At 35.1% G+C, this 19,251-nt stretch overlaps 3 protein-coding genes across 4 annotated transcripts; 2 read left to right on the forward strand and 1 right to left on the reverse strand.

Moving 5' to 3' along the window:
* The first annotated feature begins 2,992 nt into the window (after positions 1-2,992).
* Positions 2,993-3,785, forward strand: LOC102614213 (brassinosteroid-responsive RING protein 1). Its single transcript, XM_006491093.4, has one exon. It carries the CDS (start codon positions 3,135-3,137, stop codon positions 3,642-3,644), a length of 510 nt encoding a protein of 169 aa, XP_006491156.1. The 5' UTR covers positions 2,993-3,134; the 3' UTR covers positions 3,645-3,785.
* A 4,881-nt stretch (positions 3,786-8,666) lies between these two features.
* Positions 8,667-10,774, forward strand: LOC127900918 (uncharacterized). The gene is made up of 3 exons (XM_052436315.1): positions 8,667-9,146; positions 9,407-9,471; positions 9,685-10,774. The coding sequence occupies exons 1-3, from the start codon at positions 8,994-8,996 to the stop codon at positions 10,319-10,321; spliced, it is 855 nt and encodes a 284-aa protein (XP_052292275.1). The 5' UTR covers positions 8,667-8,993; the 3' UTR covers positions 10,322-10,774.
* A 1,703-nt stretch (positions 10,775-12,477) lies between these two features.
* On the reverse strand, positions 12,478-15,487 carry LOC127901480 (syntaxin-71-like). 2 transcript variants are annotated; one of them, XM_052438890.1, is made up of 9 exons: positions 15,224-15,487; positions 14,986-15,111; positions 14,731-14,896; positions 14,547-14,632; positions 14,334-14,402; positions 14,198-14,242; positions 13,698-13,760; positions 12,895-12,971; positions 12,478-12,712 (listed from the first exon to the last, which is right to left on the reverse strand). In XM_052438890.1, exons 1-9 carry the CDS (start codon positions 15,377-15,379, stop codon positions 12,700-12,702), a joined length of 801 nt encoding a protein of 266 aa, XP_052294850.1. In that variant the 5' UTR covers positions 15,380-15,487; the 3' UTR covers positions 12,478-12,699. The 2 variants fall into 2 exon arrangements, with proteins under 2 accessions (XP_052294850.1, XP_052294849.1); XM_052438889.1 differs by having other exon boundaries at positions 12,478-12,758; positions 15,224-15,485.
* Positions 15,488-19,251: the final 3,764 nt, after the last annotated feature.

The following is a 19,251-nucleotide window of genomic DNA, read 5'->3' on the forward strand; positions in this document are numbered from 1 at the left end:
TAAATAAATCGTATTAAAAAAATTAAAGTACTAAAAATACGAAAAATATTTTTTTTGGTAAATAAAAAATTAATAAAATGATATTCTTCTCATACTTTTTTTTGTTATTTTTGAAACGTTTTTCTTATAATAAATAGACATTTTTGTATTTCTAAAATAAATTATTAAGTAAACGATCCATTTACTCTTTCTTTTTCCTTAAATTTTTTATGCCATGAGGACTTTTGAATGTTATAAAAACTGTAAGGGAGTAAATGGTACTCAGCATTAAAAAGCAAGCAATTTGTTTAATTAATTGAGTGGATGAACATGATGAAACTTGGCTGCGTTAAAAAATAATGATGATGGTGGTGGTGGTGGTGGTGGTGTTAACAAAAGGGGGTAGTTATAAGATGGGGACTAAAGAGCAGATGAAAACCACCAAAAATGAATTGTTCAAAAATTCAAATCAAGAGTCAAAAAAGTACGAGCCCCCAACACTAGAGAGAAGATAAGATAATAGTCGAGGGTGAGAGCGATATTAGTGAAGAAGGAGACAGAGATCAAACTTGGGGTCCCCGGACATTTCGGTTATGCATTACATTAGGCCCCTTGTAATCAAATTTCATCAACATTACAAAGAAACCACTTTCTTTATTTCACATCAAAACTTTATAATTATCTAAACATGAGATATTAGTTGCACCAAACCTCACCGGTCTATTACCTATATAACCCTGTAATAGGAATACAGAATTATATACTATAATTATTATTATGATATGGTTCGAGTAAGATCGACAGTACTATATAGTCACTGGGGAGTTCACAATTCACGTTCACATAGCATGGCTATATATACGTACATGTGTGTGTGTGTGTGTGTGTGTGTGTGTAGAATTAGGAAATTTGTATGTGACATGAGTTAGGCGGGGGGGTACGTTAGAGGCAATTGGGCCATGAGTGTCTCGGCGTGGGAAGGCACAGCAAAAGTCCTGTAATGAGGGCTTGGATCTGGATGCATGGGCGCATTCATCTGAAAAGAAAATATATAATAGTGTCAAGAGTGTCATAATCCATCCATGATGGTCTGCTGGTTGGCCGGGGTTCGCACCACCGACGAATTTTGTCGTATCGATGTTCTCTTCGTGAATGGCCTACCACTTTCATGTTCCATGGACCTCCCCCCTCCCTCTCTCTTTTTATCATGTTCCCGCCCCTGTATCTCAATTCATTCCCGACTGCACTTACCCCCCCCCCCCCCCCAAAACAAAAAAAAAATGTATTAATTTGGAGATCATTCCTCCCCATTTTCTTTTTCTTTTTTAATTAATTTTCCTCATTTAATTGTATTTTACATATGCATAATGCTATTGTACCTTCTTCTTCTTTTTTTCCCCCTTTTTTATTGAATATATGCACTAAATTATCACCTAAAAGAAATATTATGCAAAAACGCCTCATTTCCTCTCCTTTTGTTCACAGCCAAGCAACATTAATTCAAGTTGGGGAATGAAATATTTGCCCCTTGTATGTCTACTACTACATACTACGATGGAATGGTTTGAAAATAAACCATTAATATTCTTCTTTAGTACTTGAAAGCTTCTTAACATTCGCATACAACTTTTTTTTTCTTTTTTTTTTAAGAATCAATGGATAAAGTGCTTTTGAATACAATGAATCACTTCAAAACACATTCTTCATTCATTCTTCACTTTAACATTTGCTATATAGTTACTACTCCTAACAAGTATGTTTTTTGGCTTTCAAGTTAGAACACAAATTAATATCGTGATAAATGATTGATTATGTTCATTTAAAAAAAATCTTTATATATATAATCATGATTTGATAGTATATAAACATAAGAAAAAGGTATCTACACTAAAGAAAAACTATATATATATATATTTATAATATAGAGCATAGGAGATGAGATAGTGCAGCGGCAATAGAATCATGAAAGAAATATGAGCAATACTTCAATCTATGGTGTGCAAATTGTGATTTTGTAATGGGACATAAATAACTTTATCAATCACTAATGCGACTTTAATCCATGATTTCTGAACGGATCTTTGCTTTGATTCTTCAAATAACCAAGCCCTCCACTCTGTATAGATCACAACTGACTTGGAGCCCTCCGAACATTGCCATGAGAATTAAACAATTTTGGTTCCAGGCTTTCAATATTATTTAGGTAAGCTTTGTAAGAATCACAGGACCATTTTGCATTTCCGATGAGATTGCTCGTGCTTGTCATATATCTTTAGGAGGAAATATTAATCTGTATCTAACCGATAGGGGCGATTTCTATATATATACAATTGAATATGTTTTCTTTATTGTATTTCTTCATGGATCATTTCATGTTAGCGGTCTAGATTTGAGCAAATAATGCAAATCTCCATTGAACATTTGCAAAGATTGCGGAGATGATAAAATCTCATTTGGAGTTGTGATTTAAGTGATTAAAATAACCTAGTGGCTAACCTCTAGTGTACAGACAGAGCCAATTATGAAAATGATAATTTAATCACGTATAGTATAGATGATTAGGCGTCCACTATAACCTTCGTGAACACTTCCAACTGCAGCACGTGACACGTGTGAAAAAAGTATGCAGCTAACCATTTTTTAATGCTGGAACCGAAGGCCAAACGCAGCCTTTCCCCATGTCATGAGTGTACTAATCTTTAAAATCTATTGAGACCCAAAAAAATAAAATCATATTACTGTAGCATATAAAATAATAAAATTATTTATATTATAATATTGTGATTTTGATTATGGTGTTGTTTTGTAAATGACCAAATATCAGTTTTCATATCAAAATCACCACCACCCACAAAATTAGCGGTTCTCACCGTCCAATAAAAGGCCCTCCAAGAAAGACTCTCCTCACATCGATTCCTATTGGTCAATCATAAACCCCTACATCACAGCCTGTACCTCTATCACCTTCATGGTAAGAGGCAAGATCGGCAAAAGCATTATTAGTCATTTAGAAATAATTGTTATGCAATACCACCAGTAGCCGAAACAGAAGCTTCCGCTCTCTCTCTCTCAAAACTCTCTTTATAAGGATTTGTAATCCAAGCTCTCCATTTGGGATTTGAGAACAAATTTTTCTCTTTTGCTTTACGTGATCCATGGGTTTCCCAGTCGGGTACACAGAAGTATTCTTGCCGAAGTTCTTCGTACACACGCTTTCCTTTCTGGGTTTCATCAGGAACATCATTATCTGCTTGTTTCGCTATCTGGGTCTATCCGATTTTCTTGAAACAGACGTCATTTGGCCCGACAACTCTCCGACCCGAATACCCGAAAACGCGCCTGTATCCGCTCGCCTGATCCGAGAAATCCTGCCAGTGATCAAGTTCCAGGACCTGGAGATGGTCAACGGAGACCCGCCCGAGAATTGTGCGGTTTGTTTGTACGAGTTTGAAGGCGGAGAAGAGATCAGGTGGTTGAGGAACTGCAAGCACATTTTTCACAGGGCGTGCCTGGACCCTTGGATGGACCATGATCAGAAAACGTGTCCGCTTTGTAGGACACCCTTTGTGCCCGACGAGATGCAGGAGGAGTTTAATCAACGGCTCTGGGCTGCTTCCGGTGTTGATGATCTTTTCAGTGAGTACAGTTCGGTTCCGGAGTTGTAGAAATCTTTGTAGGGTTAGAATTGATGAAATAGCTAGTTTTTGTTCGATGAGTTTTGTATATACTTCATCAACAAAATGAAAATTTGGCACGTAGCAATACAACAAATTTAAGAAATAAATGAAAGAAACAAAGTTTCGTTATATCATGGATGTTTTTTTTTTTTCTTCGTTGAACTTTTTATTTCCATAATTTTTTTTTGTTAGATTCTCACAATTTATCTTTCAATGGTATATTTTTTTTGGACGCGGTGATTTTTTTTTTATAGATAAATTTACTTACCCCTTTAAGGAAAAGGGGAAAGAAAATTGAGCTTATTAAGGTTTGTTTAATCTCAATAGCTTTATGTTATGAGGCAGCAGGCTGTAAATTGGAGTAATTCATAAGATTTTTTAATGTTAAAAAAAGGCTATCACATGAAACATTAGATTGTTAATACTTAATAGTATAGTAAAAAGTTCGTCAAGTAGGTGGCTGGCTGACCGGTTTGTTAGGATTTTGTCAGGATCTGACAGTGGATCGTCATGATGAATTTGATCAGATATAATAATATTGATGATAGTTAATTTGTTAAGATTTTTTTTTACTTTTCTTTCGTATATACGTGGGGTTAAAGAACCCAGAGGGTGTGGTACGGTAAAATAAATTAGTGATTAAGGGTGATGTTCAGTGATAATTATATTTCAAAGCGTAGCATTACTTGAATCGAAGCTATTGCATTAAAGCTGGTGGGTGTATTGTGATATTCATGTCTCTACATAATGAATGATAATGTTGAAATTGGACTTTGTGCCTGAGCGATCACTTCACCAGGCTCTGTAACTGTGATCTATAAGTTTCCAAGCTGGCTTCTGGTAACAAGACCTGAAACTGGGGCAACTTCTGCCACATGACATCTGAATCGATCTGTCCAAATTTCTATCTTACTCGAGGAGCGAGGTACAGGCCTCTCTGTGCTGATCATCCAAATTTTATCTACGGGTACGGCTATGATCTGAATCATTATATAATTATCATACATATAGAAGCTTAAACGGTCTTGGATCCTGTATGTTTTTGTATTTTAAAGAAAGGGAAACAAAACAAGGGTATCCTATGCGACAAGTTGGGTGGTAAATTTATAATCAACCATGATGAAGATTTAATGAAACCATTTTAAAGATGGAAAGTGCCAAACCACAGTAATGATTGAGAGATCCTAAATGAATCTTTAATATTGCTTTTACTAAGAGGTTGAATCTGTGAAAATGATTACGGCCTAGATATAATAATATTCAATGCTCTACCCCACTTAAGTACACCATATTAATTTGCATCTACTCTTCTTTAAAGAGGGGGGGGGGGGGGGGGGCAAACAAATTGATATTATGAATAAACCGAATCCAAACGGTGGTTTGATTAGATTTGAAAAATAACTGAAAACTAATTGGTTTGTCTAAATAAATAAAAAAATAAAGATTTTAAGGGTTAAAAATTAAAAAAAAAAGTCGAACATAACTAGAATTGAACCATGTAGATTCGGTTCGTAATTTTTAAAATATCTATTCGATTCACCTCAGTTCGATTTAAAAAAAGAAAAGAAAAAAGAGCCGTATCCACCCCTAATTTTTATTTTTTTTATTTTTTTAGTGTCCTCTGGTTTAAAACAAAACTTTCCATTGTGTGAAATGAAAGCACACTTTGAGTGGCTAGTGATGAATGCAAATCTTTCGACCCAAAAGATTTTGCCATTGAAATTGGGCTTACGATCGCCAAATTATTGTCTAATTCTACAGTCCAAGCCCATATCATTTTAACCTCGATAAACGTCAGCCGTCGATTTTGACGACTTCCATAGGTTGATACTCCCGTAGTATATATACTATGATTACCGTGCGTCGTTTGACTTCATTAACAGAATCCTGAACGAAGACACAACCATTTTGCTAATTTACAAAAAACACCCTGTAATAGCTACCAATTCATAGCCACCTTTGAAGTCATTCCAAGGAAATACAAATATTGTCAAGTCTAACGCACGAAATATTTAACTGACTGAATTTCCCGTTTGAGTTCTGACGGTTTTAATTTCATTTTCAGCTCACAAACATAAACAAACCCCCCATCATCATATTCATTTCCTCACTCTTTCCACCTTGCTTAAACCCCAAGACTCTCTCAATCGTATAGTTAAATCAAAACTCACTTTCTATTATATATCATTTCTCAAGTCTGAAGATCTAGAGAAGTCCACAACAAGATCAAAAGGATCGGGTACGTATGTTATTACAATTAATGATCATTGTTAATTCCTTAGATGATCTCATCATTATAGATCCATTCTTAGAGCATAGCCAAGATGCATATATTTATGTGTGTTTGTGTTTGGAAAATGGAATACACACAGGGGAAAGTTTTGTGACGAAGAGATGACAATGTGTGATGGAACAAACGAATTTTGGTGTGAGCATGGAGGGAAATGTGAAGAGATAGTTCAGGGGGAGATGTATGACTGCAAATGCCCTGCAGGGTATGCAGGTGAGCATTGTGAGCATTCTGGGACTCCTTGTGGTCAGATATTCTGCTTTCATGAGGCTCAATGCTTGGCTCTATCTCAAGTACATAATGCTTGCGATTGCCCTCCTGATTGGAAAGGAAGTGCTGATTGCTCTCTCCCAACACTATCACAAACAGGTCATTCATTCTGCTCGTGTTATATAATTAACACTTCAATTTTATCATCAACAATCTCATTTTAAAACTTTAACTATAGTTGTTCTGATGAGTATCGTACGTATCTCTAATACTTGTTTCGGATTCTTCTGTAAATTCAACCATAGCCAGGTATCCCCAAGACAAAATCAGCAACAATGCTAATGTGGGTGTAGTTCATCTTTTCCCAAACCAGTTTTGAGAATACCCCTTTTGCTTCATGTCAAGGCTGAAGCTAAGTCACTGGATTTCTTCTTCTTATTATTATTTTGTTATTCTACAGTGGATGGTTGGGTTCTTGGCCTTTTCATGTTCAGCGGGAGCTGTTGTAGGAGGTGCTATCTACGCCAAGAAATTATTCAAAAAGAAATCAAACACTGCTCCAAGATTCCAGCAACTATCAAGTGTGCAGACTCAAGATATATTGGACGGCGATGAGAATGAATGATTCAATGATCCGCAATTAATGATTCCTCACACCTTTGATCTGTGTATATATATTTTTTTGGGGGGGCTTTTTCAGGGTCTTATATCTTGTATTAATTTTTAAAAGGTTGTATGACTATATCTATTGGGAAATATCAGTTGTCAGTGACTTATGCCGTTATATATGATTAAGAATTCGTTTAAATTTCTTCGATGAATTCAGATATAAACTATCGTGCAGTGTACCAGACTCCCTGTAGAAACCCTAATCTAGGTCTTGAAGAAAAGGGTCCAAGCAAATAATACTACACTTGCACCGATCTCACTCGAGGCTCGAGGAATGATGATGAATGATGATCTGCTAAATAAAAGATTTTATTCCCGGTCACCATGTCTATGCACAGCACTGGATTTAAAAAGATGTCGGTTGACGTGATCACCCAGGTAGTTTAATTATGCATGTACCGGACAGCTTTCACATTACTTCATTTAAGAAACCTTCTTCTCTCCAATTAAGGTGCGCTTTTCGTGCTAAATTGGCTACTATTATATATATATACACATCAGTATTAATTCAACAATGTGTGTACGGGGAGAATACAAAGATAACGTGGCTAAATATCAGCTAGTCTCTTGTTCCATGATCAATTCGAAATTTTTTTTTTTTTGTCGGTTTTTCTATTGGGCCAAGCCCATTCTTTTGACCCCAAAACACAGAAATCCTAACCCGGTTCTGTTATAAATTCTTTCTTGTGAATTATGTGAACGCAAGAAGAATAACCGGAATATGAGCTTCAGGGTGAAAAAAATCACTACGTGATACTGATACGCAGGCTGCAAAGGAGGCGCGATGTATTAGCTGGCAGGGTTCACCTCTGATACCGCTTCTTTACCAGTTTAATTAATTAACATATTGTACTTTTACAGTACTGAGCTGAACCAAATTAAGGGGGAAAAAGAAAAATAAAAAAAAATATCTGAAGGGCTATTCTCAGCATTTCTGCTGGTTTCTGAATTATCGGGCATTTATACAAACGTCAAGGCATCTGGGGAGTAAAATTACCATCCGTCTAAAACTTTTCGGAATTCAACTTCCTAATAAAATTAATGAGTAAAAAATTACACTCAACCTAGCTCAATTTTGGAACGATTGTTTGTTTACATGCAGATGATACATAGGCCAAAATGGATAATATATAGAATTTAGTTATGTTTTATAGGCCAATTGCAGCGGCAAGTGGTGGGTCAGTTTAGAACGGTGTAGGTCCTTACCGCACTTTGTTTCATCGTTCTAATTTTAATTACCTATTAGTTTCCGCTAAAGATTGTCCTGCCGGGTGACACGTCTGCCTGGTGTCACCCCTTTCCAAAAAATATATATATATACACACACACAAACACACATTGGCATTACCTAATCTCTGGATTATTCGCTGCATTTATGCCCTGAAAGCTCTAATGTCCGCAAAGACATCACAGCCGTTGCTGGGGTTCCCTTCCTTTAGCCTACACATCAAATTCATTTTTGACGTGGGCCAAACGTGGTTGCGACTTCCTTTCACCGCGCGTGCACATTAGCGCGTCTCTTCCACGCTTCATTCCTTCCCTCTCTGTTCGAGGAGGAAAGAATCGGAGATGTTAGGTTACAGGATCTTCTGAACCATCTCACCCTTTTTAAACCAACGAATTCTCCATAATACCCCTTTACGCAGGCCTACTGTTGGAGAAGTGGAACACATAAAAGGAGACTGACTCTTCCAGTATCGGCATATACAATCCTTGAAATATATTCAACTGGGCAAGTAATGCTCAATCTGTACGTAGCTTATCATGGAAGCGGGCTGCACGTGATAATTTCTTATAAAAGAAAAACAAATAGCTTTGGACAACTATCGTGACGTGTAATAGCGGCAGCTTTCTTTTTACTCCCAAAGAAATCTCCGCAAATAAATATAAAACAAAAGGGCAAGATTGTCAAGAAAAAGAAAACGAGACGAAACATATGAAGGGCCGAGAAAGCAACAGAAAGTTAAGAAACCCTGATTATCGAGTTCTGTGAGATCTGCAAAAAACCATGAGAGAGAGACCCGCCTGTGAAAGAGAGAGAGAGAGAAAAAAAATTAAATTATAAACACAAAAAAAAAGAATAAAATAAGATAAAATAAAAAGAAGCTTTTAAGATCTAAATATAAATACCGGTCTCTATTATACCTGTTTATTATCTATCTTAGAATATGAGGATTCGCAAGAACGCGAAGCTCTCTTCGATATTGCCTTCGCACGCTTCAACACCAGAGACTCTGCAGACACACGTGTGCCAGCTGAACCAGTCGCCATGGGATGTGATTCCTTTCTCTCAAGACAGCTGCCCATCTTTAATTTATCAAGTGAGTTTACTTTCTCGTTGTTGATATTATCACAGATCTATCGAAACCCTCCTGTATTTTACCCTCCATTTATCTGCATTTTCACTTCCGGGTTCTAGGGTTTTGTGAACACACTCCATTAGGGTTTCATTAAAACCCTAAATTTTCTCGTTTTTGTCGTGTATTCACATTCAAACAGTCGATTAGGGTAATGGATCGTTGCCATTTCTCGCTATTATCGCGTGTTATCAGCTCTTATTCTTCTGCGTTTTGCTTCTCAGTTCGAAGGAGAAGATAGCTTCACAGGAAATGGGAGCTTCGGGGAATCTATTGGCGCTGTTGAGAGGTAATCAACTATTCTTCTTCAAATCGAATCTTTGGTTTCAATTTTGTCTCATATTTTTATCTTCATCGAGTGTTAGGGTTTTTTATTTTTTTATTTTTTGTAATTCATCATTTTCGAATAGTAATACAAAAGGGCAGTAATTATCCAAAAATTTGTGATGGGTAGCGAGCCTCAATGTGTTTGTGATTGTAAATATGTTGCATATACGCGCAGCGTGGCTTCGTTGATGGACGGAGAAGAGAAGGCAGTAATGTTCAAAGTGGATGAAATGGTTGTCGACGATAATGAGAATGTGTTCGACAGTAACGAAGAAATTAAAGTGGATGACGAATTTGGGCTCGATAATGATTATAAACCTCCAGCTTGTTGCATAAAGACAGATGGCAAGGGCTGGCACTGCAGAAACGAGCCCAAATATGGGCACAACTTGTGCGACCATCACTTATCTTTGCTCAAATCTTACAGCAACGGCACCTGTTCTTCTGTTACCCACTCTATCAAGAAACCTGACAAGGCAGTGGCCTTCAGTCGACGAGGCCGAGCTCGGGCAGCGAAGAAGGGTTCGTCGTCGAGTTCAAATCCGTACGAATTTTACTATTATTCTGGGTTTGGGCCTTCGTGGGGAAAAAGGAGAGGGGATAGAGTAATTGGAGAGAAAAAATGCGAAGCCGAAGAAGCTCACGAGAATACCCCACCGAACGATAAAACGCCGTCGTCTTCCTCACAAATTGATAATGATGAATTTGATTTTGTTGATGATGAATATGACGAGGATGACGAGAATGGAGATAGTGGAAAGAAGAGAACGAGGAAGCCTGTGAAAGCAAGATCATTAAAATCTCTCATGTGAGCCAGGGTTTGTAGATCGCACGGATGCTGGGTTATGCTGGGTTTCTTTTGTTTTTGTGTTTAGTATCGAATGTTTTATGATTATCGTTTTTTTTTTTTTTTTTTTTTTAATTTTAACTTTGGGTAAGTGGTTAGGGTTACTGGTTTTCGGACCTTTTTTTTTTTATGACTGGTGAGATTAGAATTACTCTTTAACATGGCAGTGGCGGTCTTTCTATGGTGTGACTCCAGTAGACCGAAGGGATTGTGTACTAAATCGATGTTTTGAAATGTAAGGGTAGTTTTGTAAATTTCCACTTTATGTTACAATTTGCAGTAGGTTTTGCATAGATCTTGTTACTTGTACTTAGTCGTGCATGCAATCTATGGAGAGAATCATTTTCTTTTCAAATAATTATTAGGTTTGGTCAATTTCAATTTGTAATGTGACAATCACGTGGACTTAAAATTTCATCTATTTTCACATTATTTTCTTTTGTTGTTCCTAATTTCAGCACTTTATTTTTTCAATTACGAAATTTATAATAAAGAGTTGGGTTAAATTATTGCATATAAATATATCTATTTATAAAACTTTTTTTGACAAATAATACAATCACAAATATTTTTGTACAAACTGATATAACATAATAATAAGATTAATTGAGTAAAAATTCATATGAACCATATGATTTGTTTTTACTATTTATATTTTCAATCAAGCAATTATTTTTTGTCACATTAATTTAAACAATATTATTTGTACTTTATACATGCAATAAGGGATAAATAAGTATTACCATTTTGAGAATATTTTTTGTTAAAATAATTCTAAAAAAACAATTACTTAATGCAATTTTTCTCTTATAAAAAAAATATTTTATTTAATATATATCTTATGTTTGGAATGGAAGAATAATCCGAGTTTGTCCATATCAATCATATGTATCCATTTTTTTATCATTAGTTCAACTTTTATTTATTCTTATATGGATTAAGATGAGCTCAAAGTAGACTCTCTATTATTACTCTATTCAGTATTTACAAACATCAACAAAGAATAAACTCTAACTGGTAAGTTGTAATGTGATTAATAAGTGCTATTACCTTTGCAAAATGACTAAGTTACCTCTTTGTATGCGGGAATTGTCGCATTCACATAAGCAACAGATAATCGATTGCAAGGATGAATTCACTAGCTTCGTTGACTTTTACATGACCAAATTCAGTCTACAACGCCTCCACAGACGAGAAAAAGATTCTGATACAAGTCCGAAAAGCATAATCTGGTCAATAAATAGAATGGATTACACAAGTCACACACTCTATAATCGGTTTGATGATAATTGTTAAAAATCTAACGTTGATATTGTACACAAGTAAACCAGAGGAAAATGAATCTTTAATTAGGTTGATAACACCAAAAATAATAAATAAAAACAAACATGGCACTTTTGGCCCAGAAAAATTGGACTATCAAAATTAGTATAACCACAAGAATTAATCCGGTTTGATTAAAAACTGTCACAATCAAATATGTAGGTTTCATTTGCTAACTTACTCGAGTACAAAAGAAAGTACAGGATCCTTCGGGTTTATGCTGTTGTCGATCGACAGAAGCAAATTACCAACAGAGTATATAAGAGATATTTTCTTTTTCTAATTATTGTAATAATCCACGCACTCCGAAAGCACGTGGAGCACACTTGAGAAAAGAGACTCCGACATTCAACTTGTCGTAATTTGTAAATTGTGACCTTGTTTTCGCACAGTGCTCAGTCGGGGCTCATGACTGGCCTGACGGGTGCCCTGTTGTCCTGCGACACACATTTTGTTATTATTTTTTATCCTCTTCGTTCTCAAATCTCACTCTGCATTATTATTTTCGACGAAAGAAAATCTGCCCTAACCAATTCAAGTAACAATGAATGAATGGGCCACGGCATAGATTTGTAAATTTCCATATTTTAAATTGAATGGAATTACTTGAGCTTGAAGCCTACGAGATGAAGAAATTGAATATACCGTCAATGATCTTGAGAATCAGCAATTGAAGATTATTATTATATAGCCCAGAAGACCGATGGGTAGACCGGATTTAGATTTTATTTTATATTTCTGGGAAATGAGGCAATTGTCTATTAACTCCGCTTACTCAAAAGGGAGAAACTCGTATCATGACCAGAAAATTAGATAGTTACCATTCCGTATTTGCTAAAATGTTAAGACTCGATATAGATAGATGCTGCTAAATATTACACATACATCGAAATTCCTAAGGTATGGAGATCATATGGATCGTACAGAGATAGGAAAGAGAAGCCAAAAGCCACGGGGAAAATCATGTACAATAAAATACACTGTAGGGTAGTCGTGCAAGATGTTGCTTGAACACCAACATCACTTTAACACACTGCATCTGGAAGATGTTGCTTGAACACCAACATCACTTTAACACACTGCAACAAACAAAAGGATACCGCAAACATGATAAGTTTTCATCATCAATAATGACCTAATTTAGATTTGCTCATGTCTCAACCTAATATCAAACTTCACTGTTAAAATGATACAAGTAAAACACAAGCTACTTACTTGTATAAATAGGCAGCAATTCCTAGGATTATGCACAAGAGGATGATATCAATGCAGAAGTTTCGACTGGATCTCAGCTGAAATAAGATCAATAAGCAAACAGAAATGAGAGTAACGACGCTGTATAGTTGAGCTTATTGAATAGAGCTTACAGGAGTCGAGCTTTTCTAAAAAGAGGTTTTTCCAATAGAGCTTTTGACAAAAAGTCATAGGATGTTTGGTTGTCAATTGAAAAAGCTTTTTTGAATTATTAGGCTCTTTGGTTCTACAACACTAAAAGTGCTTTTAAGTTGTTAAATTACCAAAAAAGATATACAAAGAACTAATTTCATAATCATACAAATTTCTACAAAATGCAACCAAACTATCAATTTATATGAAAATTACACATTTCTTCGGTGTTCAAATTCAACAAACAAGATTTTAGGGATTTTACATATACATATATATAAGGGTCCTTTGAAATTAACAAAACTGTGTTAGGTCATTTTTGACATTATATACAAAATAAAAAAGCTATTTTGCATCTAATCCCAAAAGCCCAAAAGCCCAAATTGTGGAAAAAGAGGCAAAATAGCTTTTGGAGAGCCCAAAACTTCTACTCCTTTCTTAATCACACACCACTAAAAACTTTGATAAGTGCTTTTGGAATAAAAAAAGCACTTAACGACCTTTTCAAAAGCCATACCAAACACACACTAAGGGCATAAAAATGGGGAAGGAGGGCATGGCTTCTGCATTTGAATTAGGGTTTGCATATAAAATTGCAACCAAAAGATCTTAGTGATATATAATATCTTTACCTGGGTTAGAGTATCCTTGAGTCTCACGTTGGTACTTTTCAGATCAGAGGTTGCCCTGTCAACCTGAATGATGTTCAAATAAAATTATTTATCAGTGAGGTTAATCCCTTCAAAGCAGAATACGTAATTGAATGTGGACTTCAAATTTTATTATTTTATTATTTTATTTTTAATGTTGTTCACCAATACCAAAAAATATTCCTAGAGGACACCCAACTTTGGCAAGGATTTTCTATTCTTTGAATTAGTTGACCGTCATTGACTTCTCAATTTGATTATATACAATTATGAAAATAGTACATTCTTTAAAAGGGAAACAAATACATGGAAAATTTCACCTCAAAATCACCAAGCAGTGGAAAAAAATAAGTTCGCATCAAGACATAGCTACCAGAATCTTGAAAAGAGGACCATCCAAGAGAGATCTGTTTTCCTACTCCTAATAAATGCTATGCTCCCACCACACATTGGGAGATACCAACAAAGGAATAAAGGATTACCTTTTCATCAATTTCATCCATCATGGGCACTTGCCTGTCAATTTCCTGCACAAAGTACAGACAGAATGACGAAAATCAACATTTGATTCCACTATTTTTATAACACAAGAAATGGGAGAAAGGTACAAGAGCAAACCTCATTCATGTCATGAGCCATGTTCTTCAATGTGTCCAAACCTTCCCCTATAACATCTAAACCTTGGTCCTGAAAAAGGTGTCAAATAGATATAAAATTGGAACTTTTTCAACTCATGATATCTAAACACAAATAATGTTTAAATTGCATAATAAATTATACTACTATTTAACATATTCTAGCTCCATAAACTCACAAATACAAAACACTTGCCTGTTTCATTCTCCGCATCTCATACTCTTGCCTAAACCCACTCGACTCTTCGGTTTCTTGGAAATATTCATCATCAAATTTCCCACCTAACAAATTAAAGAGGGAATATCAAAAAAAAAAAAAAAAACTAAGTACTAGTGTTTTTTTTTTTTTTTCTTCTCTATAAATTAAGACAAATATGTACCTGAATAAGTGTCAAATTTGATTCCTGTGTATGAGGCCGAAGTTGTCCCACCACCAGTTTGTTTAGCTGCAGCTGTTGAACCATCAGGTATCCCTTCAATTCTATCTTTGAGAGCAGCAACTAAGTCACTTCGAGCCTCAAGTTCCTCTTTTGAAAGCCCTTTTACCTGAATAACGTAAGAATGCAATTATACAAGATTGATCTATCACAATTCACTAAGTGAAATGAAATAATTTTTTTTTTTGAAACAAATACCTTTTTAAAAGCAAGTCTTTGTAATTTAGCCACTTCTTCAAGCAACCTAGCTTTTGTTCTTCGTATCTCCGCGTTCATCGCAACTGCCGTCGCACGATTTTTCTCTGTTGCTGCCGCCTCCGATTTCTAAAAAAAATTCCGATTTTTGAGAGTTGTAAAGTTAAACCCAAATAAGGAACCAAAAAAAAGAAAAAAAAAAAACAGTTGTTAAAGTTTAAATCAAAGAAGATAAAGTTACCTGCAGAGCAGCGTCGAGGTCGGCCTGAACGACGCCGTACAGGCGAGCGAAAGCGTCGTCGCCGTAGACGTTGAGCTCTTTTTGTTTATCGACATCGTACTTGTCATATTTCTTGCAAATCGCGTCGACTCTTGTGATCAAATCTATCACACTCATTTTCTCTTTTGATTTTCTCCCAATGGGTTTCGAATTCAGTTCAAAATAAAGACAAGAAAGGACGACGTCGTCGAGGCAGGCGAGAGTCCCCGCAGCAAGTCAAACGAGGGAGCGGTTAGGCTGGGTTTGGTAATATCTGTTTCCGTCTGATTCTTGCCACGTGGATCGTAAAACGATCATGGGGGCCGGGACCCATTGCATGCTGGAGTTGGCGTTATTGTACGGTCAGACATTCGATTTGACTTTCGCTTTTTTTGGTTTTTAGTTTTTACTCGCGATCAGTCCTTCACAAGGTCTTTTAAAAGTTAATAGATAAATTTCATTTGATTGTAACTTGTTAAGGAGACCCTTTTACAAATGAACTCATAAATTATAGCATAAGGCCATGTCTATGTTATCTATAGCACACCCCTCAATTTGTCTTGGAGTGAAGAGATTGATTGACTGAAGTGAAATGACATCAAATGGCCATAAAATTGACACGTCCAATTAATCTCAACTGATAAGATCGATAAATATTCGGTTAATGAATTTGCAACAAGACAATCATCAGATACCGTAAGAAATTGATAAACAAACTTGTAGGTAACAAAACTTACAATAGAAAGAGCAAGTCCGTGGCTCATGCAATTAATCGTGCGAAACATTTAAATATGGTATGTGAGGTGCCCGAACAGTCATCGGTCATCCGTTATTAGAATCAACAACTAGATAAAAAAATAATAATAATAATAATAAATAATAAATAAAGAAGCAGCGCCGTTCGTAGGACACAAGCTGACAATAACCCAACTTATTCGATTGTACGGGAGCAAGTTTGTGTGGATTAATGATTACCTTTTTGTTGTCTCGAAACTCCGTTGCCTTGAAAATCATCACGAAAAACTAAAAGTTCATGAATTAGTTTGGCAAGTTGGCCTGTTAATGTACGAAGGAGAAAATAAATAGCCAGGTTGATGAGAAGACCGCCAAATTTTCTCTTCAAAATCCAGACCCAAGAGTTTTCAATTCTTAACCCCCAAAAAAAAAAAAAAAAAAAACAAAAGACAAAGTCCCCTTTTTATGGGCTAGTAGTTTTTGTAACCGATGCAATCCGACCACTCGTAATTAATGATAACGCTTGCGCTTGGACAGACATGGGCTTTTTATATTCAACCTTCCTTCTTGTCTCCAATTTTTTTTTTTTGTTTTTTAATCTTTTGTTAACGAAGATTTTATTCTGGTAGTCGTTACTTGTGATTGGTTCATATCGGAATTTAATTAGATTGGGCACATTCGATACTGGTACTTTCTGTATATTTTCAGTTCCAACTACTTCCGACAAGCAACAGCCACTCCATATTTTTTGAGGAGATATTCTTCATTTAAATATAAAAATTGTTCATGAAAGCCTGATAATTAATTTTTTACTTTGTATGTTTAACCATGGATAATTTCTCGGCTTTTGACCTTTTCACCCTAGTCGTGAATTTATCATTGACTTCATCACAAAACAGGGTACGGTTACCACAAGGACAAGGTAGCTGACCCTATAGTATAATTCATCTTCTTGTTATCATAAAATAATAATAATTCATCTTCTTGTTCGTTGAACAATATTTGTTGTTGTGCTGCAACTATTTTGCCTCTTGGGCAAATTACGCCATGTTTGTCCATTGGCTACAGTACTGTTGGTTGGATATCCAATTGCTGGAATCCTACGAAGCCACAAGACAAGCAACTACTTTATAGGTTTCTTTCACCAACATAGTTGGTAATTAGCAGGTGAACTCTGGAAAAAACAAAAACAATTGCGAGAACAAATAGAACTATCAAGGTTAATCCTTGGTAATAACTAGAAGGATAATTGATGCAGCAATTGTGTGACTACTGCAAACTGTTGGAAACAAATAATGGCTCAAAGAAAATGTTATAAACTCATAATATATATATATATATATATATATAGAGAGAGAGAGAGAGAGAGAGAGGTAATTTATTGAGATAAGTTGGTTCGGGGGGGAAATAATTTTATGATAAAAAATAATTACAATAATTTAATGATAAAAATTTTAGGGGCATTAACTAGAGCCACTGGAAAACCCTAGATTTGACAATCCAAAGATGCCACCATAATGTGCGATTGTTTAAGCCGGCAAATCTAATAGCTCAAGATTAGATACACTGAGGCCATTCAAGTGGAAATTAATTATTTCCTTCAAATATGTTGTTATATAAATGTTTAACGTATTAGACTAAGGTGACGTTTGTTTTTTTGTCTGAAATCTGAATAGACCTGAATTAGTATGAATTCTGAATAGATCTAAATATCTGAATCTCGAAAAATAATTATTAAGTTGTTTATTTTTTTCAACTTAAAAACTAAAAATATATACTTTTACATTTGTATCCATATTAAATTTGAATGTCAAATAATAATGTAGTAAATACCACAATATTTTAACATTTATAAGTAAAATTATATTCAAGTAAATACATAATGATTTTGGAATTTTAATATATAAAATACTATAAATTTCAAATTTTATCATATATAATATAAGAAAGAAAAAAATTAATAAGATGCTTGAAACAGTTGATTTCTATTTTATCTTGAAGTTGTCGCATGTAATTTTGATATTTAATGCTCGAGGAGTTGATATCAAAGTGAGGAGGGATTCCTTGTCGGCTAAAAAAATAATGATGAGATTATTATATGGGGTAAATATCTATAGGTAAATTTTGAGATAGACATGAAACATAAATTATTTAGCAAGAATATTTTTTACATTAGAAAGTAATTGACTTAATTCAAATGTCTCCATTAAGTAAAAAGCCAAAAAAATTAGCTCATTTTATTAAGTCAAAATTATTTAAAAAGTTCCATTAAATTATAAAAATAAATACCTCTAATTAATTTAATTAATTAAATTAAGTCACTTTTAAGTCATTAAGTTAAAAAACAAACGACAGCTAATAAACAATATTCTCCTTACAATTCATGTACTACAAATGTTGTAATTTATTCTGTAATAGTCTTCGAAGACTGAGAATTGAATGAAAAACTATTTATTTAGAAACAATTTGCTGAGTTTTTCTGGAAACTAAAGCAGTGGAAATCAACAACCATGACGCAGTTCAAATTCTTCCCGGCAATCTGTCGAACAACTGCGGGGCAAATTATTTTGCACCTCTTTGTGACGTAATTCTTTCCAAATTTAGCACGAAAGCGCAACATCAAACTTTCTTTTCTCAATTTCGACCAACAAATCTATTATATAATTGATTTGATCTACCATAACCGTGTTGATACCGATGCATAATCAGATGGCCAATATTTCTTTAACAATGTTACCGTTGCATGCTTATGATTCATGCTATCAACGGTACCCTAAGCTATCAATATTCGCAGCATACTGTTCTGGAGAGTGGATTGCCGGACAACGCCGCGTGGTCCGTCGTTCTCAGTGGTGGTGGGTGCGCGCGATGTGCTTTCGCAGATGAGACTGAGATTTCTGTTGTCAGGTAACCGGATAAGCGAGTACCCCTGTGCAATTACATCCGTTGGATTGTGGTACTTCTAATCTAACGGTCAAATCCAGACAATTACAAAATAAAGTTATTGCTTACCACGTAGGCAAGGTAGCTGGCCCATGGTTTTTACAGATGTCAATTTTATTCTTCGTTTTAGTATTTTTCAAAAGATTCTTTTAAAAAGGACTCTTTTTTTGAATCAAAAGGACATTCAACACGTAACAAACAATAATACCTTTTGATAAAGTGTAATACTGCATTCACAATGTATTTTATACAAACAATGTTGTATAAAATCTGACAAGACATATTTTAATGACTTAGATTAAAACATGGTGTTACCTACGTGACAAGTAAAT

This window comes from Citrus sinensis, chromosome 3 (genome assembly GCF_022201045.2).
Source record: "Citrus sinensis cultivar Valencia sweet orange chromosome 3, DVS_A1.0, whole genome shotgun sequence".
NCBI classification, from domain to species: domain Eukaryota; kingdom Viridiplantae; phylum Streptophyta; class Magnoliopsida; order Sapindales; family Rutaceae; genus Citrus; species Citrus sinensis.